A 26,544-nucleotide genomic window follows, 5' to 3' on the forward strand; every position below is an offset into this window, starting at 1 on the left:
ATGGCTCAATCTACATACAGAGCGAAACATTCGCCGGATGTTCCATGAATTGTAACACAGCACGCGTGAATTGTATTAGAGACTATTATGCGAAACATAGCAGGCATTTTAGCCGCAAGGTGAAATGCCCCCCGAAATTTCACTTTTTCTACGTGCATGAATTTCAAGGTGTTACGAAGCTATAAATGATTTAGGAGTAAGATTAAAATTGGTGTATGTATTAACATGTGACTTTTTAATCTTAATTAATATTAATTATTAGACTAATATACCGATAAGATTAATATACCGTTGCATATGTGTAACAAGAAATTTAGAACGTTTTAGAATATTTGACGTTTTTAGTTCTTGAGGGTTGTGTCTCTTTTTGATTTGTGATATTATGTCATTGTTTGTTACGCTCAAAGTTTCAAAACTCGATGGTAAAATTTTGCATAAGAGAACGCGTTATTTTTCATTAAAAGAAAAATAACGTTTTTGTTATTTTACGCAACGCGCTGCTCGCGAAGCATCGTAAAACAGTAACATGTAAACTGCGTGTCAAACATCAAGCAAGTCACCGCAAAGTGCGTTTTTCTCGGCTGCAAAAAGTTTTACGGATGTATTACTCAAGCTTCTGCGACGTTGAGAAATATGTTATTAATAATCTCGAACTTATCGAGATTTTTTAAAATGTACTTCATTGTTTGTACTTTAATAACAAATGTGTTTCATTGTAGCACGGAAAAGACGGACACATAGCATGGCAGACTTGTTCAAATACACGTGAAAAGTTATCGATAATTTTATAAACTATTATTAAAGAATCATCATTATCATAATGTCTAGAACCATGTATATGTATAGGATACCCCAAAATCATTGATAATAATTCTAAGAGCAGATTCTATTTTTAGATATTTTGAACATTTTAAGATAAAAATATCAAGATTATAAGTTTTTGAATGCAGAGCAATTATTTAAATGGTACATTTCAACATATCTGAACGTGCAAAATTTCAGCTCTATCATTAGTAAATTTTAATCGCTTTCCACTAGGACTATTGTATATATGTTTCTGTAGTCAAAATGAGTTTTTCTGAACGATATTTTTACAAAACCTAATTACTATAAAAATGCTTTAGTAATAAGAAGTAAATAATATATTTTGCATGCTCAAATAAAATATTGCAGAGTATATTGAAATCGAATCTAGCTATTCCGTATATGGTGAATATGTTGTAAAGCGCGCACGCGCACGTATGTGTGTGTGGTGTCTGACCAAATATGTCAATAATTTACATATGCTAAAATATTCGCCTGTTTTTTTGTCAAGTTACGTATTCCCTCTTTCTCTCTTTTCTTGGCTGCGTTTCTCGCTTACATAAGCACTGGCGAAAATAGACGGTGATCCGCCTATACATAGGTGAAAAGATATGGTTACACTGTCCAGCTTTTTGGTATTGCGCGTCGATCAATGTTGACTTTCTGGACAAAAATTGCGGATATCGCGCTTCCTTTTATGCGCAGACATGTTTTTTTTCACACGAGATTGCCAGACATTTGGATTATGCAACTAGAAAATCTTAAAAAGCTGCTGTCTGCTGTTAAGGCGATCACTTTTGTAACTGCATGGATCCATGCAAACAGTACCGTTATCAAATGAGGTAAGCAATATTCTCCGGTAAGATTGTCGTGAAGCTTTACTCAAAGATGCCCTATATTACGAGTACAATCTCGAGGAAAATATATCGAGGAATCAGAGCAGTAACGGCGAAGTGCAAAGCTACGCGCGTAGTTTGTAATTGCTCGTGGCGCAAGCAAGCAATTCCGTTGAATTTATCACGTGAAGCAACGTAGCAGATAGACGAAGGCAATAATTAAGCGCATTCAGGCCGCCTAGCTTACATCGGCTAGATCAAGGGTCGCACACGCACGACACAATGTAAACCAATTGTACGATTTTTCCGCGAATGTAGGAATTTTGTTGCGTGCGGTTCGTATCGTCTTGATGAAGTACAAGCAAACTTTGCTGGGAACAACACTGTAACGAATTTCGCGGCGCACGAGATCACCGGGACGAAAATCATTGCTCACGTAGTCGAAGAATCGATACCATCGTTCCGATGAGCCATTCAGCTATTTTCATTCAATTTGAGAAGCTTCAGTTGGACGTCCTCCAGATATGCAGAGTTGAAACACGTAACTTTGATGGATCGCTCTCGTCTTGCTGGCAATCTGCCGAACGATTTACGTCTTATAATTAAAATGGTGCTACGGTCTACCGGACCACCCGGTTGTGCGGCATGAATGACGAAATTTCCGAACGACATTGTTACGTCGCGACGTGGTGAAGTTTACACGATCGTGGGACGAACAATCCTTGCCGGTGCAATGTCCTTGCACAGGCGTAATCGAAGTTGGTACGTACATGACATGTATATATAAGCACGTATGTTCGCGAAGGTGTATTCAAGTTGTGACGCCGGAAATGATCGCTAGTCGGACAATCTAATTTCAAGCCTGTCAGACACAATATCCGCGAGCCAAGTTTAGCACCAATCGAGATTCCACGCGTAACAATCGAAGAGCTTAAATAATTAAACAATTGATTGAATGTTAATGTCGCTTGCTGGTAATATGAGTTTTCAATCACATTGAATTTGCGATAATGAATTATTAATGTCGTTTAATAATAATAAATTCAGAGGACCTCCGGAGAACAAAAAATATATATAAATTATTAAAAAATACCAATGGTACTTGACATTTAATAATTAAGAGATGATTCGGTATATTGCGAATAAAATTTAATTACATGGAAATTTCGCATTATCATATACAATCTAAAACACGCACGCTTTATTATACGATGTATATTGCAAGTTTCTGGAAGACGATACGCGTTTATGCGTCAGCAGATGCGAGTGAAAAGCATCCTACACTATCAATCTGTGCGTTAATGCCACTTTAGATAAAAACATTTGCATAGCCTGCAGTTCCACTCGTGTGCACTCACGTCGTACTCGTTCTATCGTAAAATAAAACCTGCGCGCGAAAATCTGTCGTCATAACACGCGACAGCGGAATAATAGGCGCCACATACGTATAGCATAATCGCGAGAAGACATAATGTATTAAACAACCGGTTCGTAGCTGTATCTTGGTACGCCGAAAGATAATTCCCCAGTATCGAGTAACTGGAAGTAATGTTTTTCCGTTTTAGATTGACGTTCTCGCGATTCACCTGTGATTTATTATTACTGCAACATCGTGCGAGAAGCTCATCCGCAATCACTGCCTCAAATCGTACATTTCCGGATAACGATTCACGTGGAAATAATTTGTTGGAAATCTTCCCTCATAAATTGAATTTCTACGTACACAAAACACCGTACGATAAATTTATTGTCAATATATTTATCATATCACGGGACACATTCATCCACACAATTCACGCAATTTGTAACGGTGTCGCGAGCGAGCATACTTAAATTACGTGATGATGCAACTTACCTGTACTGATCGGTAAATATCCTGAAAATAAGAATTCGTATTTATTCGACAACGATCAACTATGTTCGGCATGCGGTTAGTAATATTTACTAAACTAGCAAAACACGGAAGGTATTGTAATCAGGCTCTCGCAAATGTTACCGCATCGTTACACATGACATGACGTGTGGAACGAAATATTCGCCAACATGTAACAATACGCAATCGGATTGACTAAATGTGATATTTGATTTTAAGTGCAAAAATTCTGAACAGAAAGACCGGCGGTACAAGCAGTAAAAGAATATCATTGCGTGACAAATAATCTGGTTCAATTAACGTTTCTGCGGTTTAAAAATAACACGCAAGATTCAACACGGATTATGCTCACTTTAGTTATCTAAATCTACGCTCTAATCAGCAAATATGGGTATGTTGCAAAGTATATTATAAGCAATATTGTCGTTGTTGCGTAAGCGCGAGATTTGCGTGATCTTATGTTAAAGCTGTGTTCGCTGCGTGTGTGTGAGCTCGACGCAACTCTCTGATAGAGTTTGCTCGGTCTCATAGCTGATCAGATGAAAATATAATAAAGAATATAATCGAATTTATAAAAGCAGAAATGAAAAGTTTGAGTCACGATGAATAGTCATAGTGCTTACAAGCGTTGATTACGAGTTTCAATTATTTCGTTTCTATTGCTTGTTTAATTGATCAAGAACTCCTTGATGTCTTCAATTAGAAAAGAAATTTAATATAATGTTTTTTTCTGTATATTAAATGCCAATATTTAAAGCCAATTCTATGAAAACATATGTATTTTTAATCATTTTATTTTCACAATTGACCACCATATAAATAATAATCGTACAATATAATAAATAATATAATGTGAGTTTAGTGGTAGTAATCACGCTTCCAACCACACGAGAGATTGACATTAATTAAGTTTAGCGGCGGCTAAACGACATCTGTGAAAATGTGATACAGCATATTCACAATAGTGATAAGGATCCCAACAAGTGAAACGTAACATGCACGTAGAAATTATTTACGAAATAGACTGATCGCCCATATGGCTACTAGCGAAGTATTAGAACGTCGTTTTACAGCGATTGACTACTATGATTACTATGTCCGAGGGTGTTGAACTTGTTAGTCTAGAGTCTAAGTGTAAAACAAAACGAAACGAGTTAGATAATAGGATCGAGTACATACGCTCGCTCGACAGGAAGCTCTGTCTCTTTGAACCTGCAACCCAAGGATCACATACATCATATCGTCACACCCCAACACCCACTAGCGACGATAAAACACTTAAGTAGATAATAACGGGCAGGTGATGCTTCCAAACTACAGTTGGTGTTAATGTGCGGTAACGTCGATACAACACCGAGTGGTAGAAATTTATATACAATAAATAAAACTTTGGTAAACAAGTTGACAAATATGTTAAATCTGTAGAATTGAAAGAACATGGATATACCTTCTCAGATTACATTTTATTAATGAATAAAATAGGATTGTAGTTTTACTGTAGTTACGCAATGTTAAACCTGTAATGTAGAAACGTCACCTCGCCGTAAGCAATCGAATGTGTATGCAAGTGAATCAATAATACTCGTGAGATGAGAAAAATCAATGATAAGCACCACCGCCACCAAGAGACTACGATGATATTCTTCAAGCTACACAAAACCATGAGAACGAATCATGGGCTGTTCTATCAAGTTGTCGAATCCAATACGAAGACACGACAGCAGTCGGAATGGATATTTCAAGATATTTTAATAATTATTCTTCTGCGCACAGAGTAATTACATCGATCGTTATCGCAGGCAACGAAGAGATCGCTTCAGCTTTTTAATGTTCTAATTTAATGCTCTGTTTGCTCCTCTAATCACAAAAACAAATCCAAATTCGAAATACGAAAGAATTATATATTTTATAATTACTTTATAATCATGCATAATGCATAATATAACGTTGTGCTTAATAACGTTCGTAAGCTCAAACAAAATCAAAAGATGAGTCATTTTATCGGCGCGGGATTAAATTTGCGCGAATATGGCAAAAATAATGGCAAAAGGTTATTGATAGTAATAGCCAATACTTTGATTAAAATATTATATGTTATCTTATTGTTATTAATAAAAAAAATAGCTTTTATCATATGAACTTTTTTAATAACCATCCGAGTCTCACGCTCAAACTACCCGGAAAGATAACGTGGTATCTTGGCGCGATAAGCACTGTCGGCGCCACCAACAGGGTCGCTTCCGTTATCCGTTTTACCGACTTCAACGAACTTCCTGCGGAGTTACCATAGCGAGGCCGACGAGAGGCAGCTGTATTACCGATATGCGCTCTCTTCGTTGCTGCAAAAGTGCCTTCACCACGGATATTGCAGACGAATGTTACAATATTGTACCAGCGTCGTGTCTTCTTGTCACGAGTTCAGACATGATAAGTGTCGGAACAGTGGACATAATGCATGATAAAATTTCCAGCGCAATTGTAAAATTGCCAAAAAAGTGCTGTATATATATGTGTGTGTATACATGCATGAAAATTTTGTAAAATGCGTGTATATTACAAAAACTCGTTCAAAAATTTGAAGAAACCATTAGCCATTGTTGTCAATTAACAATACGCCCTACGATTTAAATTAACGGAGTGGAATGATGATTTGTACAAAATGATGTTGCCATGTATTCTCAGTTGTACGAAGGTTGCTTCGACGCTCATCACCCTCGCTTCTTACATCGATAATAAAAAAAAAGAAAAATAAAAAACTTCGCTCATCATTAATAATTTATGTGAAAAAAAAAAAACAAAAAAACTAAAAAGGTACTTATAGATTCTCTGTCGTTACTCAGGTAATGACTGAGAGCTCTACTAGGAAACTCGATAATAAAAATTTTCCTCTTGCAAGTATCGACCCGCTAAGACTCGGAGCGAGATATTATACTACGTGCACCGAACGTCTCATGAATAAAACTTTCCGCTGGGAAAGATCGAAACTGCCGAAGGGAATTGAAAGAAAATAAATCGCGCGGCTGTTTGATTAATGCGTCCGTCCATAAGCACGTACTGAAATGTGGCATGACGAACGTTATTAAAAGATCGCGCCGTATCATAAATCGCGTGACTTTCGAATCTCACCCTCAAATGCCCACCGCAAGCTTGATAAATCCTCCTTCGCGCGCTCGCGCACGGATAGAAAGGAGTATTACGGATTTCTCGTAAGGGGTGGAAGGCAACGTCGAGGCAACCGTCGTCGATACGCGCTCTCTGCGTTACTCACGTGAAGCCCGATTTACGGATAATCGATTTATAACGCCGTTACATGGTCGCGGGGGAGAGATGGATCTCTTAAAAAATGGGGCTGCTCACCTTTCGCTGGCGATGGAGCTATTTCGAGACATCGACTTCGGCGACATTTCGAAGTCGCTGTCACTCCGGTACAGGAAGCTCTCCCTCCTCTGGGGCAGCGTTTGGAGAACGAGCCCCGCGCTCGGCGAGGCGCCGCCCCCACCGCCGGCGCCGCCGTCCAACGTCGAGGCGCCATTCTCCACGTCGAAACTGTAATGAGAAACGCAAATTCTCATTAGAACCATGTTACGAATTTCTTACCGCTAGAGAAAGAAAGAGAGCGAGAGAGAGAGAGAGAGAGAAAGGTGTCTCCTTTATTTCAGTCGTCGCGCGCAATAGAAATTATCTCTTTCTGCTACGCGAGGGATGCACGACTTCCGAGGTTCTTTGTGTCAATAATCTTGGATTATGACGTAAACGCGAAAGAGAAAAACCTCCCTGCGTGAACGCGATTCCCGCGATTTGCAGGGATCCACGTGAACCTGATATAAGTCTTCGAAGTTGCTTTTTAGCTCGATAACTGCGTCACGATTCTACGTAGAAATACAAACTGCGATCTGTGCTTCGCAATCGTGTAAGGTGGATTATGGCCACAACAGGATATCGCCTCGATGTTTCGAGCGTGATAAATGGAACGAATGAGCATTGAAACATATGAATCATCACTTTGTGGAAAATCTCCGTAGTCTATAAGCGTATTATAGTTGCATATAAGATAATGAAAGAGTGATTAGCTTTTTTCTGGGTCACCTTTTTCTATGTCGGCGAGAAGTGTATTTGCCAAGTGTGTTGATCGAACAACAGTGTTATTCAAGAGTCATCCTGCCTCTCGAGTTTCTGAATTTCATCTCGGATATCGCGTACGACTTTAGCTGTACTCGTTGTTATTTCGCAAGTATTGCATTATACACAATACATTTTTTTTTACGACAAAAGTGAAAATTACGACCCGTTTAATGACGTCTAACTTTCGTCGGGACTCGACTCAGTGGAAACAACTGTTCGAGGTCTTCGACCATGCGGACACCAATCGGACGGACCGAAATAGACACGCTGGAAGTTGGGAAACATAAGTGGAATGACGCTTTTACGAAAATAAATATCTTAAATACACACACGGTCCATTCCACAATAAAACAACGCAAAACGCATGTCCTATTTTTCGGCGTCCTGGAAACGTTTCTACGCATGTTAAACATTAGGTTATTATTCTGAGGATCGCACTTGCATCCGCGGTATTTCTTAAACATTTATCGGGTATTTCACAAAAACCAACTTGAGAGCAGACTGATTTTGCAAAAATAGATATTTAATAGGATTTGTACGTAAAATTAAATTTTTCTTAAGTTGATTAAGGAGTTCATGTGAAACATAGCCGCGATTTATCACTGTACACGATCAACACGTTGCATGCGAGCGGAAAAGTTGTCGGCATGGGCGATCATGATTAAATGAAGCGTAAAATGCATAGCAGAATCTTCCTCATTACACTAACGACGCACGAGCATCTCCTTACGATGCCAAGAGACGTCGCGTTGCATCCTTTTTGGCTCACGTTGCGTCATAAATATGGCTAATTAAGACTCGAGGGAATCCTAGCGGCTAACTGACGCGGAAATTTCATCACTCGGGCATTCATTATAACAAACATTTTATTTATTTCACGCGCACGTGCACGGCTCTTACTATCAGTCGCGAGAAAATTTAATACTCGATGATGCGATCGATTGTACAGCAATAATCTTTAATTCATACGTCAAGGCTTTTCTAAGAACTACACGAGCCAATATGTTACGACGTTATTATCTTATATACAGTATAATAAAAATATAAAAAGTTATTTTTCAATCTCAAGTTGCCTCTCCATTAGATATTCATACGCATTAAATAGTGAAATTTTCGTACAAATGGGATCGTACAAATCCGCGGAACGAACACAGCTCTCGGTGGAAATACAATAGCTTTGTGTAACGTTCTGTGTTCCAGTTGATGCACTGTAGCAACGGGATTGCGTGTTTTCAAAGAATCTACAAAGTCGGAAGCGAGCAGTTACCGTGGTCACGGTGGTGCGCCTGCAATAATGCGTTCGCTACTTAATTAAATTTTCTTTGTTTACGTCGACGGAATAATGTGCACGTTGGTGGATTTATCCGCGGTTAGTTTTCCCGTCCGCGATAGCAATCATCATGTCGCATTATGTAAACCATGATTAATCTCGTAGCCTTGCCATTCAGTGTGACTAATAGCCCGACGTTGTCAATGATAGTGGTTGCGCCTCGCACACAATCCGATCATGAATGCGATTGATAAAGGAACGTATCATGTGAAAACAACTGCTCGCAATTTGCGGAGAGTGCACGAAGGTATTTTGCGAGCGTGATACACGCGGCAAGGCGCGTTTGTTTGTACATGATAGGGCCAAGCCTAGGCAGAGCTAATATTTGTTGCAGCTGAAATATAAATGTCATTAATAATCACTTCCGATTTCTTCCCGGCCGCTCCTATTCGCTCGAGAAAGAAATCACTGACACGTGACGCCTTGCTATTATGCATTCATGCATTACCACGAGCAAGGAATACGTAGCGTTAAACTGTCAATATCGACGATCGTACGTAAACATTTAGCGCAATGCGACGCGAGATAAGGGCCGTTAATCTGGCCGATTTATTAGCTTACGTCGCAAAAATTATTAACATTAATAACAGTCATGTATCGTGCGTTATTGTACAATTGATCTTTGTCAGTTAACACATGCACCGCCACGTAATTCAGCAAACTTTTCCTTCATGCTAACGAAATTATTAAAATTCATCGTACTATGTGCATATGATAATTGTCCATGCAGAATAATGCATAATTTTAATAAATAAAAATATCAAGTTGTTTAGAAATGCACTTTGCCCAGTATGTTTTTCCATTATTATTAAACAGCCATTATCTTGCAAATGTAAGTAATTCCATATTCTAATATTATTCACGCGTTTTGACATGTTTATTGTATGTTTATTGTATGTTACTGGTGAGCGTCATAATGCAAAAAGCTCAGTGCCGGTCATCGGTGATAGTCATGACGTTGAATGTGTTAACCCGTAAAAAGTCTGCTGCTGGATATTTATTTTATGCGAAACTCGTCTATTGCCGACACGTGACGCGAGAATCCGTGGTTATAAGCGACCATTGTGTACGCCCGCATCCATCGATTTAGCGAATTCACACGCGATTATAATGTCATACACATACATGAACCAATCCGTCGGTTCAGCGAGCTATCATTAATCTCCGTATATATCGATTATTTCGATGAACGAGATGTTTTTAATTTCTCGTAATAAAAACATAACTGTCAATCAGCGATTGTCTAAACGAAGTATAATCATGAAAAAATGTTGTATGTAGATAATACATACACCTGAAACCCGACAGATGTTGCTATTATATTATATTATATATAAAACGATGTATTATATAATAAAAATTTAGAAATTTCATCCAAACAAACATTTAACTTAATTATCTTAATTATAGTCGTTCTCCATTAAACACATACATTTATACATATTAGATAATTAAATTTTCATCCAGATGGAGTGACACAAACTCGCGGAGCGACACAGCTTGGCGGAAATGTGATAGCTTCGACTGATAATATAATTAGGCCTGACACAATCATCTGCGATTTAATTAATCTCGAAATATGCGGAAATTAAATATGTGCAAAATTTTATAAAAAAGAAATTAAATCAAGTGATTAGGACAGCTGACATCGTTATGGCCATCGTTTACCGGTCGTATCGATCACATCTCGTTACAGCTCGACGAACGCCGCACACGCGGACACGCGCGCGCACGTTAATCGATCACGCGTTCCTCCCAATGATTAATCGCACGTCCCAGCGTGCAATTTAATGGCCACAAAAGAGCCATCGATTGTTTACTGAAACTCCTAATTGGTGCTGCGCGCCGATTAATTCATGCTACTTCATCCGCGCGAATTGCGCCGGAAGTGCATGTTACATGCGCGAGTGCATCGCACGCGCATCCCGGTGATGGTACACGCACGCGCATACACATGTCGTGACATGTCACACACTTCGTCTTCGAATCATCCATGTTCCCCATGATTGCCGACGGTTCGGTTATCGATTCCGCGGTGCGAGTTCATTTCCGGGCGCATGTACGGAAAGTTGCGATAAACAATTAATCCGTCGCCGAGCATTTGACCGGTCGCTAAACGACATCGGAAACCAAATTAATTGCGTGCTCCCCATAAAAGAGACGTTCCGCAAAGTGTTTCTCATAAAGAACGAAACGGCGAAATGAGCTGAAATTACACCGAGAAAATTAACTTTGTGTTCCCGAAGCGAAGAAACGCTTGTGAGTCGTTTAGCCCCACGTGCGGCTTGCGTGTAGGTGATCCTTGATAATAAATATACGTGTACACGATGAAAATTCGTTTTACAACATCGGATAAATATTGGCGGTGTTGGCGTTATCGCGTGCATGCATTAGAGTAATTGCATTAAGGTAATGCTTGCTCTATAGCATCTGTATATGACCGTGATTGCCGGATTATCAGTCGCCGTCAATTATTTCGCGCTCATTCCCTAATGCATCTTTTTTATCGTGCCTAGCACAAGGTTTCGAGACGTGACGTCTCCATGATGCAAAATACAGCTTATCAATCAATATCGCGACGTAAAACATGATATGAAAATAATACACAAGAGTGAAACCTGATTCAAATCATGAAAGATTCAGTTGCACTCAAAGGGGTATCAAGGGCACTTTAGAACTTCGCTCGCGCAAATTTAATGAAAGTGCGCGAGTAATGACTTCAGAGCGCTCAGATGCGTGCAACTTCTCGGGAAGTAAGCTGGAAATCAATATTCTTTCTTTGCCGGTTTTTTTCATAAATAATTATTGTGAATGGATCACTGAGGAAACTTACGGAACTGTGACGTACACCACTCTCGAATGCGGTTTCGCCCGCGAAAGTGTGGAGACGCATCCGCTGTGCCTCCTGAAAGAGGTCAACGGAAAAGTCACTCTCATGGTGCCCGAGTCTCTTCGCGCCAACCTGGGGTTGGCAACTTCTTGGGGTAAAACGAGGGCGTACTCGTTCATCTTGAGAAATGTCCGACGGCGCGGCTTCCCGTCCGGCCTCCGTGTTCCTGCTGGTATTTATAAGTTTCCGTTTGCTTGGTAACATCCGAGCTCGGGAGGAGACCACCTCCGACGGTTATTTATCTTCGACGATTTCCGCTGTGAGTGCGTTTACGTCGAAATTGCGTAACGAGCGACCCAACTTTTCCGAGCCCTACGCGAATTGACTGTTTATCATTTCCAACTGACTGTCGTGGCACTTGGACAGCGACGAGTCGGATGAGCAAACGATATTATTGATCGGCCGATGAGTCGACTTGCTTAATACAATATTTACGATCGCGATTGTGCGTGGAAAATAATTGCGCCCACCATTAAAACTTCCGCAGATTGCCGCCGTTACAGCCCGGTTCTACTCTATGGATTTATATTGTTAATAGCCTCTTCCAGGAACGAAACTTTACCTTTACGAAACTGAATCTGATGGTTTGTATACCGGAGTATCATCGTGAAATGGAAGATGAGTTTGCGGCATGCGAGCAGAACCGCGCGAAACGCGTTTTTCGTCGGATATGGTCAGTCTTTACGACGTTGTTTGCAGGAGACCATTACATCGGATAAGAGAATAATAGTTTGCACATTACGGCCCACATACAGCGTGGAGGACCACAATGTAATACACGTCGCAGCTTTATGAACAGATCGTATTATCTGCGCCGTGAGATAACGTACCGAAAGATTGCGGTATTTCATACAGCTGGACGATTTACTGGCACAATCGCAATTCGAATACCGCGAAAGAGCCATCATTCACCGTGCTCGGAGAGCACGGTCTTTCATTATTTTCACCTGGATCGCATCTACGATCCGTCAGTCGAGCGAGTGAAATTTTGCAGACAGGTGTGAAACACCAAAAGGAGAAAATTAAAAAACTGACGTACGTACGTGTATACGTGCAACGTGACGAGCGTTGCAACTTTTATTTGACAGGATCGGCTTGTTCCACGGGGAAGCTAATATTTTTTTAATCCCTGGGTTAGCCGAGATATTGACATTCGACCGTCGCGCACGTCGTCTACGCTCGTCGCTTTCGGCGCTTTCGGACGCGTTTCATTTTCTAGCCAATTTGAAATGTCTACAGCGGTCTCTCAGACGGGAGCGAGTCACCGGTCATTCGAAAAACTGATTCCCATCCCGGCCGAGAGAACGCCGAGAAGTCGAAAGCAAACGGTCACCGAATATTGCCGTGATATTCCGCTCTGGCGTCTCGCGTCGGATAAACAGAGCGGGAAACGGACGCGATGTCAAAATGGGAATGCATCATTCATGAAGCGGCGCAAGAACATCGGGCAAGACGCGTCCAAGTCTTAATGGAATCTGTAAAGTTCCCGTAACGAGAACGCGCGGACCAACGACATTATCTTCGAAGCAGGCGACAGTTTGTTACGGCCTGGGTTCGCGTCTCATCAAGTGATTACTTCTCTAGAACAACTTATAACTAAGTCGTCATGAGGTCGATTTCTCTCAATAGTCCAGCAAAAGCTATACTTGAGATACAAAATTATAAGTGGATCTGCGTCCGAGGAAACAATATTATCGTGCCTCTCGGTAGAGAAATTTACCAATTTATATCGCGTAATATAACTTCTTTCGCGCGTTTAATACCGTAATACTGAATGAAATGTCGTTTCATGTTTCTCATAATCGGATAACAAAAGGCAATCTAATTATATCTCCAGTCATCTCCTCATGATATTTTATGTTGATTTCTATCTTTGACGTGACTAACGAGAGAGCATTAATTAGATATTCTGATTTGCTTCAATTGCCTCTCGAAAGGTAGCTTGCTTGAAAGAGCAGAGAGGAAAAGAGGGGGATTGGAGAAATGATTTAACTTAAGATGCGAATGATAGCGAGCACTTTTCTAATTCTCAGTAATGGATCTATTATCGCTTTTAATGTTATTATGTTCTCTTGAAAGTTGAGAACAAGATTTTATATAATTATCATATCTTGAAAATATCGTATTTTTCATTAATATTTTTGGTGCAAATAACTGAGAAAAATTTGAATCAGATAGTGGCAAATAATTTTTCAAAGTGGGAAAGGATCCAAATTTTCTCTTAAATTACTTTAAATATTTTGTAATATTAGAGAAGAAAATAGGATAAATTAATAATCTACTTGAAATTAAGATGAAGAAAAGATAATGTCCACATTTAATACAGTAATACAATTCTTGTTCCAACGAATGTTGATCATATTTCGTATTCGTTCTTATTCTTCTTATTTTTCATTTGTTACATTTTTTAATTAACTAAAATGTAGAGAACGAGAACATTTAGTAAATTAGAAAGTTTAAACTGTTCTTGAAGCAAACCGAACTTTGATAAATCTATCCTGGTAACAATACTATGATATATTGTCGTAGTAAAAACTGTGATTAAGGTAATGTATAATCTTTTTTCACAGCCACACCTAAAGTTACCTTACGAAAACAGAGCTATTGAGTATCGTTATCTATAAACGACGATCTCCACCATTATGACATGGCACGTTAATTAGCGTAACACAAATGTCCGCGCTTAGCGCAACTATAAATCAGCGTACTTTCGACAAAATACGATGTGAGCAAAGTTTGGAGAAGACAAAAAGAAAGGATACGCAAATAGCTCACCACGGAAATTCCCGGTGCATTGTGCAAGAATAAGAAGACACGCTCTGCCCGGAGTAAATTTGGAGTGGCATTACGAAGGCCGCGGGAAATTAATCGCTTGCACTTTTGACGGATAAATGGTGCGGACGGAATATGAAATACGGTGCATTAAAATTAGAAGCGCTTAAAAGAGTGCACTCCAATGAGTCATTGGTATTTCGGCTTTATATAATTCACGCAGGCATATAAAGTCAAATCTCTATAACTTGTTTTCGTCACAACTTACGATGCACCTTGACGTAGCAGTCGACACATATTTTAGTGCATTTATTTTATATTACTTATCAGAAGATTGGATAAAAACTATCACAATCTTTTTATCTTTTAAGATATCATAATCGTGAAAAAAGATGTGATATGGCCTTTTAAATAGGAAGTGATAAGATTAAAAAATTTCTCTGTAACTGGAATATTGGTGCGCAAAGTCAGCATTCTTTTCGATCACGAGTGAAATCTCCTAATAATTTTGCAGCGAAGCACATGTTCTCTATAACCTATTTATCAAGCTCAATTACACGTATCCTGTGGATAAGTTCATTACAGATTTCGTGTTCTACGCGGCGACATCAAATTCAATAAAGCTTCAAACTCAATGACAGCCACGTCTAACACGGATACCAATCAATGACTACGATGAAGTCCAATTATCACATTCAACGTTACACTAACTCGTTCAGTATCCTCCATTTTTTGTAAATCCATTTTTCATAACGTTAATCTAGCTTCTCTTACAGCGATCCTCCTTGCGCCGCCGGTGCATATGACGCCGAAAATTCTCTTATTTTTAGCCGCGTTTCAGACTGTTTATGTGTTAGGATGCAATAGTCGTAAAACAAAACGTTCGTTGTTAGGAGTCATTCCAAATGTTTTGCAACTGGAAACTACACAGTTGTATGCAGTCGGTAATCCGACAGCTGACATCTGTCTATAATGCAGATATAGTTAAAACAGTTATGACGAATGTTGAACAAGATACAGAAAACTAACGAAGTCGATAAAAGGGATGGGAGAAATCGCGCGGATTATTTTCAGTAACAAAAACAATCCCTTTCCTACCGCACAAGCTATCAACGCTCAAACCCGCCAACAAACATTTTCCATCATTTTCCCGATACGGTATTCCAGTGTTTTCCAGCACTGCTTTTGATGTTCAAGGATTAAAATTTTTTCAAGTTCCACCCCGTTGCTTTCGTTTAATATCGCAATATTAACTACATTCCCGCGGTTACGCCTTCCGCAGAAAAGCGAATATACTCTTATTGTTAATACAGGGATTTCTATCAAATGCGTTTAATGCTATTTTACAATTCTCTTTTCTTCTTTTGCATAACGCAACTTCGACGAGCACGCACTCACAGCGACGCGATTATCTCCAAATCCTTTTCGGAAGGCTTATGATAAATCGCGGCGCGATTATGAATAACTGGATTTGTTACTCTGCACCTACGATACAGCTTGTGATCTCGCGAGCGAGTCTCTTCACGCACTCGGCACAACGATCTGTTATAAAATTACCTGGCTTTCGAACTCTGATATCGGAGCACAGCACGTGCGGACGAACATTGAACGTTTGCACGCGCGAATCAAATCCGAGTCCAAATTAAACGCCCTTTGCACGAAAGCGTTCGCGTCCACCTAATGGCTACCTTTATCTCAAGGCTGCGAGGAAACGTCGATACACCTCGGGTCAATCTTACTTTGCGAAGAGCGGCCGACCTCGTCGGTCGCGTGCCGGACGCGAACTGACTCTTGCCATGCCGGCGTCTGTTGCTTATACCCGGTATAGCTGCGCATCATGCCTCAAAGTCTGCGATCATTTTCGACGGCAAAATCAGTTGTCGTCGTGCATGTATGTGTATACTACTCCTCAGATTGTTCAATCAAGTCGGAGCAAATATTTCCTCAGCGAAAACGTGATTGAGCGTACACGAGTGATTTTTCGCAACTTCGTGTCATTTGACTTTCAGTATTTTCACAGCTAATCCGCCAATTAAACTCCTAGGTAGGATATAAAAGCTGAGTTTGATTAATATGGGGAATAAGCCTTCAAGTAAGATCTTATATAATTTAAAACTTGATTAAATGATTAGATAATTAAGAAAACTCGGTCATAGTAATGTAATATATGCATTATGCTATCTCATACTTCGTCACAAATGCAACATGCTGAATGCTGCAGAAGTGACCGATGACCCCCAGTGAGATAAATAACTACTGCTGTGTGCGATAGTACAACTCAATACTAAGTTGTATTATATAATATTTTATCATTATACACTATGTAAATAAATATTTCATTCCAACGTAGATGATGAGACTAAATGAGCTGTTCTATATAATAGCACAAAGATACTTTTTGCAAAGATAAAAGTTTCTTTTTAAATAGATTCTTTTACAGAGATATATTCCACGAGAAATAATAAAGATTATGTAATGTTATATAAACTACAAATTGTATAAATGTTTCCATAAAATATTACAGATTAGTCGCACGTCACAGGCTTCATGCTTATTTGATTAACTCTTTCCTATCGATGTGACATAGTCGACAAACTTTTTCATGCATGACATAAGCACGATAAGTACATCGTGAAATAATTCGTAAGAGATCGAGCTTTAATTCGTACGCGCGAGGACAATGACAGATCCTTCATCCCGATGCTTCGCGACAGTGAACAATAAAGAGAATGGATATGACACGCAGGACAATATACAATTTCATTTATAACCGCATTATATAGAATGAATAAAGAGTTGATGCCGACCATTGTCACAAGAATAAAGGGATTATTAGGTAGATGGAAGAATAATATAATAAATTTTCGATTATCCAGCACGCTTGAGATTGAGTTGCATCGAACGTGACGTCAGAGAACAATCACGTAAAAAGACGCTATGTACACTATATGTTAGAAAAATATTGATAATATCGTAATCTCATCAACAAATCATCAAAATCTTCATTTTGTAACAGTTACGCTACATAATCGAATAGCATTTTATAAGATACATTTTATAAAACAGCTCGTGAGAAATGATGCCGTAAAAATTTAATAAATCGAAACTCATAACGTCGATTTGTATTTTATTGGCGCAAATTGAAGAATCAACTTGATTGGAAGAACGGAGAATAGGAAGCTGACCGGCACTCGTTGCGAGGAAAAGTCGACGCGTCATCTAATTGCACTTGGTGAAATAGGATTGTCTCTAATTAGCCGTAAAACGTATTGCACAACGTAGTGACAAGAAGTAAGGCACAAGATCGTAACGAGCCGATAACGATCTCATTATCCGGAAAATGGTAAGTTTATATGCTTGAACGGAACAAGAGGAGCTGGCGGATTCATTGAACTGATATAAAGATGCGTAATTGCACAATTCGTAAAAAAGAAATGGCAGTGATTTGCAGTAATTTAACAAATGCTAAAGTCTCCCAGCTACATAGAGAATACAAGATAAACTGTTTTCCATGCTCGAATCGTTTCGCTCGTCGCTTTTATCGCACTTTGCAATTGTTTATCAGATGCAAATTGATACAAATTGATACTTCGCACAATGTAATTATCAAGTCAAATTTCGGATACTCCAGAAATAAACGGATCATGTATCCTTGGCGATCGACAAAGAGAGAGAGAGAGAGAGAGAGAGAGAAGCAGTTATGATCTCAAGATATTTTCAGATGCGCAAAGCTGTAAGCTTCGCCAAACGCGTCAATAAGAAAGCCATTAGGTCTCGCTTGTATCACGGTAATTGCACGGAATGTGTCGAACATGTCAATAAGGGAAGCCATTAGTTTCGAGGTCTCGCTTATGTCACATGGTAATTACATCGGATGTGCCTAATATCCTCCGGCCGTCTGGTACGAACGGATATTTTCGGCGGTCGTTACAAAAAAATGTAAAAATCAACGCGAAATTTTTAACAGAAGCGCCTAACGCGCCGAAGTAACGATCGGTGCGCACGCAAGTGGAACGTTACGACCTATAAATTACAACTTCGCCGCTGTAATTTTTACACTTATCTTATAAACTCGGCATGTACGTCTCGCAGTGCGCGCGGAACCCACCGCAAGTACGACTTTGCAGTTTTATTAACGCTGCGCTGTTTAATTTAATATGAACTTTTATAGTCCGAGTTTACCAGGTATTTATGGAGGCGCATGCGACTTTTATCGGCCGTAACGAAATATTGCGGCGATAAAGGAGAACGGGAGAGATGCAGCAAAAACAGCTGCTATCGTCTGTGAAGGCAAATTTAATAGCGCACCTATAATCGCGCGATTTCGTTGCAAATTTTTATGTACTTTGCACAGACGTTGCAGTTCGTTCCCTCCACGCGTGCAAAAGAATCGCGAAGAATCGTTCAACAAGCGTGAACGTTCTCGCTAAATTTGCCAATTTGTTTATTGTGCATGCGCGCAGAATTATTTAAAACTTAATTGCTGCTACGCAAACTACATTTGTTTTTTATTTGCTTTTGGGTTTTCAAATCTCACGTAGCTGTTTGTTATGCGATGCGCACACAGGGAGATATACGCGTGTGCACAAATATTCCAAATTTCTACCGTAGACGCAGACGTGCGGTAAATTCTTTTTAATGTAATCGACTCTTTCGAATATTCTCTGAAATGTTTCGTTCTTTTCCCTTTGTTTTTCTTCGGTGAAGCGAAATGCACGAGTTATTCTTATTACACGGCTGTTTAAATATTCATGTACGACGCACCGTAAATACTTTTCCCACTTTGACCAATTCATCACCCAATGGCATCACATTAATTAAAGTCATTATTATGCGTAACGTGGAAACAAGACGCAATCACGATTGCACATTGATTCACGAGCGAGTGCACTATTGATCGTCGGATTCTGTTTACGTGCGAATGCGAGCACCGACGACGACGGTCATCTCGTTTACATGGAAATCTCGAATTGGCATGCGCCGGTCTCGAGGTGATATACGATACGGTTAGGGAAAAAACCTTTTCAGGGAGACGTATCGCTGAGTGATGGATTGCAAAGAACGAGCGCACGAGCGAACAAAAGTGCAACCTTATCTCAATTTCCCATGACGGAGTCTTTGAGAAGGATGATGATAGGAGAATTCACTCGAAAAATCGATGAAACTGGATTTAAACTGAATTCAATGTCTCGCTCAGCTTTATTTGTAACGCGTACACGTACACGTACACGCACACGCACACGCACACACACACGCACACACACACACACAATTGTAAAAAATAAACCGATGTTGTATTCCGATGTCCACGCATTTTTCATTGTTTTACTTTAGCGAAAGAGTGAAATGTATCTCACGTGTCACTAAATTGTATATATATCGCATACATTGAAAATCATGTTTTAGCACAAACAAGGAATAACGAGGAATTCTGCTGGTATTAACGTAAAATAAATATATTACATTCGCAATTCTCGTTTATCCACAAAAATATACAATGTGTTTATTTAAGCCACAATAAACCGAAATATTCATAATGAACACAACGCTAATAATTATTAAATTATTAGTTTGGAGTTTTTTTAAATAAAAACGATTTGAATATTTATATTTTTATAATTAATATTTAAAGTAATTTTTTTAATTATTGAGTTTTCTATGAATAATTAAATATCTCTTCGCTATTTCAGTATTTAATTTTAATTTATAATTGTAATCATTTACAATTGTAATACTCTCTTTACAAAGAATATGTTTTAAAGATATTATGTTGAGAAAACAAAAAAATTTTAATATTTTAGCATTTTTTAAACTTTTATTACATTTTTTTTATATATATTTATATGAGTGTATGTTTTCTTATAAATTAAATAACATAAATTGAAATTTGTTTTTATCTCTATAGTTATGTCAATGTAAATCTTAACATGAAATCAACTTTTATAGAATAATTCAAGTAGAGATGAATTACTTGTGGATGTGCATCCTGAGAAAGAAGAGACTTGAAGAAATCCGCTTTCCGAGTTCCGCGTTAAGATCCGGGGACCGTCTTTGCCATATGAAATCAAAACACGAGGAAATGGAAAGGAGTTTTATCCTAAGTCCACGTCGTGGCGTCCATTTTAATGTGGACTTTCCAAGATAATATTGGGTCGCTCAGAAAAAATGGTGCTACGGTTTTAAAGAAATTCAAAAGTACCGTATTTTTATGTAGATGTGTCTTTTCATTCGGTTATGAATGCTTTTGTTCGCACAATTGCGTCAGCCTCTATGCAATTTAAAGATCGCAGCTTTACAAAACTTCTTACGTTTCTCAGTAAAACTAAAAATAAATAAAGAAAGAAAGATAAAATAAAAGCTTATAGACGACGACGCATAATGCTTCCGCCAATGGAGCGTTTCGATAATTCGACGAAGAACAAGCTTCATCTCCCCCATCAAGAATTCGCAGCTGTTAGAGGGGCAAATAGCGGGCATTTTATCAATTTGAGGAGCAATCAGGATTTAGCGGGAGCGCTGATAAAACGTCGAGAAGCTGTAAGAAAGAAAAGTCGAGGGAGCGGAGTCGATTTGCCGAGGGCACCTGTATCGATTTTCCCGAAGAGTAAGTAATAAACTCGTAAAAAATGGCCCGCCGTATCCCTATCCGACACGCGAAGCTCGATTCGCTTTCGTCTACGCGCACGTACGCGAAGTTTTCCGCTATAGACGTGGCCCAAGTTAAACGTCATTTGCCATCGTCACGAAATCGTATGTAGGCGTTCGCGAACGAACATCAACCCGTATTAAGCTGTACATTTGCCGTTTTCCGGATACCGCGTTTTCGCACGTATCGTGTGTACGCGAAGCGCATCGCGTCCGATTTAAGCGATGAAACCAAACGCGAGAGTGGAATCGGCTTACGCACCGCTCGGACCATCATGAGAGAAAGAGAAGCTATGCTTTTCGATGAAAGAGAGAGAGAGAGAGCTCTGCGGAATCCGGAATGTCCAGATTGAATGTCCAGATTATTCGAATACTCGTATCATTCGTCAGACTTTTGCGCGCGCGCGCGCGAGAGAGAGAGAGAGAGAGAGAGATCAAAATCGAATCCAACGAAGTGGATTTCGTGTCGAATCATGACCGAGCCTGATAGCATTATCAGCCCGCAACGGACTGCGAGGTTCGCAATTCGACAGTCTGGACCCCGTTTAAAAGCGCAGTATCGATCGAGAGAGTTAGCGTGCTGCAAGGTTGTTAAGGGTGTGTTTATCACCTACGTACCCTTCAGGGTCGTCAGATTGGTGTCAAGACCTTCTCCTGGTGCGCTCGCAGATATGATATCCAAGTACGAAGGTGTCATAAAGAAGACAATCGATGTACTCAGGACGCGTCGTTTGTGAAGGCACAAATACAATATTATGCAAACGATCACGTGGATATGGAGGTTCGCGCATCAAAATCTGGTTTTTGCATCGGGACGATAATCCAGAAAATACTGCGACTGCGAGCGAAGCTATGCAAATACGCCGATTCCCCGTTTCTCACAACATGTAAAAACGTCCGCAACGTTGTCTCGATATGTAAAGTTATTCTCAAGCCTTTATTACATCGCTGAATCATTTGCATTCTCATGAAGTTACTCCTGATCCCGTAGTGAATATAAATTGTATGGCACGTATGAAACATTTGTCGAGATAGAATCGGAGTTGGTCAATAACTATGTATAAATCGGCTGATGCGATTGTATTATGACGATAAGGAGTTCACATGTGATAACGTGTGACACCACGGTTAATCGTAACGAGCGCTAATACTGATACATTATTTCGCAACCCTATCCCTTGCTTTATTGGACAGCAGATGATAATCGATTACAGCCGGTAGACGGTAAACTCCTGCGCGACCACGAGAGTACATCGATTACATTAGTATTAGAGTAAAAAGGGGTCGCATTTAATAAACCTCAGTGAATGCAATGTTTAAAGCGATAGCATTAATGGCATCCATGGCTTATCTCAGTAAGATTGTTGTATAACGCTTGACGAAGAACAATGGTAAAAAAGAAATATATACAAATTGCCATCGCACGTCTCCTTAATAAGTTTAATATCTTGCATGAGGTATCTCAGAAGATTGTTAAATCACGCGATGCTATTAAATGCCTCTCGCGTTTCAAGCTTCTTCTAATTATAGTTGCACGACGATTGGCTCGGTTGTTACTGACTCGATGGTTATTACATCCGTTGTTATTAGTGTTTTCTCCAAATCCAGTCGATTCGCGAAATCGCGTGCCACTCACCTCTTATTGCGATCGACATAATAACGGCGCGAGTGCCGTCGAGGACGATGTCGTCTTCGGTCGACGATGGTTAACCCGATCGTCGCCGTTTCCCTGGAATTCCGCCTGGAATCCGCGCGGTCCCGATCGTCCCGACTGTACAAGGAGTCTCTTCGGGAATCCCGCCTCCTGCTCCCGCGTTCGATTCCCGATCGATCCCGCGATCTGACTATCGTCCAAATGAAGAGCGACAGTGCGATCATCTTCACGTGCGTTCCCGTCACTTTTGTATGTCGACGAGTCTCTCATAGAGACGCGGTAATCATGATTCGACCATTCCTTGAAATTATTGTCACCGGTTCACTTGTCGCGACATCGATAACTCGGAGCAGTCGTGCACTTTCCGTCGTGTTCGACAAAAGCTCGTTCCACTTGTACGTTCTGTTGTGCGTAAATTTCATCGTATGCCACGTGGTCATGATGACGAGTTTATTGCGATGGATGGATAGAATCAAGTCTTTTTCTGCGATCTGTGTTTTACTCAAACTCTTCCGCTACAAAATGTATCAAACTCGTACAGTTCTCCAAACAGCTCAGGTATGTTCAGTGAGTGCATCTTGGATGAACTTGGAGGTTTGCTTCCAAGTTCGAATTTTCCTTTACCAAGAGAAGTTTTTTAGTGCTTTGAAACGAAATATAATAATTGAATTTCCCTTAACAGCGTCAGCAACTGCAAACATTTGCACTCTCTCTTTTACTCGAGCCCTATTTTATTTACCGTTGTTATTTATTATACGCAGTTTCGATAGCTAAATCGCAAATTACACGTGAAACCGCTCGAACCACAAGCTACTTAATGTATGTACATAAACAATAACGAGATAAGAACAAAAAACCTAACTCATTCCATATTTTGCAATATTTCCTTAGCATTGGAAATTTATTAATTTATTAATATTTATGTCCTTTTAGTTATACAAGTAAATTTTCCTCAAGCAGTATATATATATATATATATATGTATATATATGTATATATGTTAATTTTTAGCATTTGCAATAAAATAAACGCAATTTATGAGCGTAGTCAATAAAGTAGAAAAACTAAAAAATAGATATCGCTCATATACAAATATAGAAATATTCTTAAGAAAGTAATAATTTTTAGTAAATTACATATGTATACGAAATTGTAGAGTATCGAGACCTCTTTATTGCAAATTATAATATTTAAATAATTTATGAAAAGTTTTGACGTGTTTGGAAATGATTAAAAACTCTCATGTGTGTAAAATAACAATGTAGAATTCCATTAAGGTTACATTTTTCTCATCATTATAAACGATGAGTGCGATGATTCTTTGCAATGAGTTGGTGTTCGATAAAGATGACAATCGTGCACATATAACGAAACAAGAAATAGGTCATATTGCGTGACAAGCTTTACATTCCGCGAGAAACTGTCACATGGGTGCTGAACAAACTTGACAGCATAATAATCCAACATCATTTAAATTGATCCGCGTGCTACTTGTTATGAGAGCCAGCCAATATCGTCCTAGAACAATATTTATTGTTCGAAAGTTGCTGGCAGCTACGTCACGAGCTAGGCGGAAATGCATATCCTGCGCGCATAAAAGGATAAAATGCGGGAAGCGTCCGTCTTTGAAAGCTCACAAAGGCGTAAATGTTACGCGGATAATCGCCGACGCTCCGTACTTGAACGATTAAACTGATCGTTTATATGTAAGGCGTCCGCCGGAGCAAGTACTTATTATGCAAATAAGGACCTACTGAAGAAGGGAAGCCTCGCGATTAAAAATAACCGATCCTCTTTTGATACGAAATGTTCCTTCAAACGAGAAATATACGGAACTGCCTGTACATATAATCCGTACTCTGCTGGATCGGCGAACACAATGGAAATGTCGCCGCCCATAACATTTCTTTTGTGCTCTATATTGTTGTGCTAACAGAACACCTAGAAAAAAAGCACGGTTGTTGCCGAGATGATATTCGCGGACGAAGAGAGAAAGAGAATAAAATTAAATCTCCGGCCTTCAAAGTATATTTATTTTTCATGTACTCTGGCATCAAGTAAATTATCATGTGCAAATGTAAATGATACTGATGTGTACACGAACATACCGTTTCTACCGTTTATTCAAATCTATTCGCGACGGTTTCTTAATACGATTAATATTTTAATTTTATTGAATCGCTTTGAAGCATGTTACGGCACGAGTTGCAAACGCGCTGTTTGATATGACATTGTTCAAAACTACTTTGCCATGTGCGTGCTACGTATTATTATATAATACGTAACACAAAACTTGTCTGTAGGTATTAAATAATTTCCATCATAAATTACCAATTAAATGCCCGGGAGCGGTACAACCGGCGTGAATTTACTACACGAGCGACGCATATTTCTCCCACGCCATAACGTAAACGAATCTCTCATCTCGTTCCGTCCTCGATTCTTAGCATTTAAATTTATAATTCCCGACGTGCTCGAGTTTAATGGTTCGTTAATAGATTGTTTTATCGCCCGTGAGGTACGGGACGACGTACGCTCCATTTTTTAAATCGTAATGTCCACTTTTTCATGGCATGTGAAATGTCTCTTCATTGTAAACACGAATGCTGAAACATGTGGGAATGTAATCTGACAATTTTATCGCGCAATTTTTTTCTCCTTTATTTAAACTCACAATAGACCTATCGATATATCCGCCGCGTGATTTTAATCGTTATTCATCACGACAGCTTTGCCTACTTAAAATATCATCAGCACACGTAAACGTGCCACCATCTATCTGCGAATCCACGGAGGAAACGTTTTTCCTGACGTCAATTACGAAAATACGTGACGAAGTTACAAGTAAGAAAAGTTAAATATAACTTGATGCTTTTTTAATCATGGCGGCTTTAATGTTTAACAGAAAGTCGGTTGAAGCGATGTAATTAACCTCGGCTAGTAGCGATTCTTTGTTTAACTGCGACCGACCGTGACTCGTGCTGTAGACCAATGACGTCATTGCGCTCAAGTACATAGCGTTCAAGCAGAGCTAAGCGTATTCTAAAAGCCGTGATTGTTCCTGTAATCAAATTAATATCACAATATCCGAGGACATGTTTTATTAAATTCTGCTCAAGAGGGAACTGCTGCGTCCCCAGCAGAAAAAATTTTTAATATCACAATCGACATTTATATTATGTCCACCCAAACCGATTAATACTATTATATTAAATTTATTGAACATTAAGAGCACGGTGAGTTAAATAATATAGATATTTCTCGTCGAAGGGAAAGATTCGACAGATCTGAATTCAGCAGATTGGAGCACACTTTTACGTGAAAGTTGCACGCCTCGTTGCGAACAAGAAATTGCGATGGAACCGCAATTTCTTTTTGTTTCTGAGTATCCCGGCGCAAGAGCATTCACAAGTCGATACCAAAATGCGCACAATGGAGGCGATCGAAAGCGAATGGCTGGCCTAGGAAGTACCGTGCCGTCAGGAGTCGATAGAAGTACCATTAGGAAAATTGCATCCCTCAATACCACCGCGATTCAACAAGTATTCCGATCGCGAAACGATCGCGCTCGAGTCGGGAACACGCTGTTGCGCTGTAAAAAGATCGCGTTGGTGGGAT

At 39.4% G+C, this 26,544-nt stretch overlaps 1 protein-coding gene and 1 long non-coding RNA gene across 9 annotated transcripts in view; one reads left to right on the plus strand and one right to left on the minus strand.

The window, feature by feature from the left end:
• LOC105279816 (cAMP-specific 3',5'-cyclic phosphodiesterase, isoforms N/G) overlaps positions 1-26,544 on the minus strand; it is a 248,773-nt gene that overhangs the window by 59,121 nt on the left and 163,108 nt on the right. For 5 of the 8 annotated variants that reach the window (XM_011339861.3, XM_020031739.2, XM_020031738.2 and 2 more), the window contains 3 exons: positions 6,871-7,059; positions 4,693-4,725; positions 3,496-3,516 (listed from right to left, as the gene is read on the minus strand). In XM_011339861.3, the coding sequence (XP_011338163.1) occupies positions 3,496-3,516; positions 4,693-4,725; positions 6,871-7,059 (243 nt within the window). Of the gene's footprint in view, positions 1-3,495; positions 3,517-4,692; positions 4,726-6,870; positions 7,060-11,798; positions 12,025-16,184; positions 20,253-26,544 lie in introns of those variants that run through there. The other 3 variants (XM_020031734.2, XM_020031728.2, XM_020031730.2) reach the window with 3 other exon arrangements.
• LOC109610992 lies at positions 2,314-5,646 on the plus strand. Its single transcript, XR_002193289.2, has 2 exons — positions 2,314-2,402; positions 3,206-5,646. It is a non-coding gene; the product is annotated as an uncharacterized LOC109610992 (long non-coding RNA).

This window comes from Ooceraea biroi, chromosome 8 (genome assembly GCF_003672135.1).
Source record: "Ooceraea biroi isolate clonal line C1 chromosome 8, Obir_v5.4, whole genome shotgun sequence".
NCBI classification, from domain to species: Eukaryota; Metazoa; Arthropoda; class Insecta; order Hymenoptera; family Formicidae; genus Ooceraea; species Ooceraea biroi.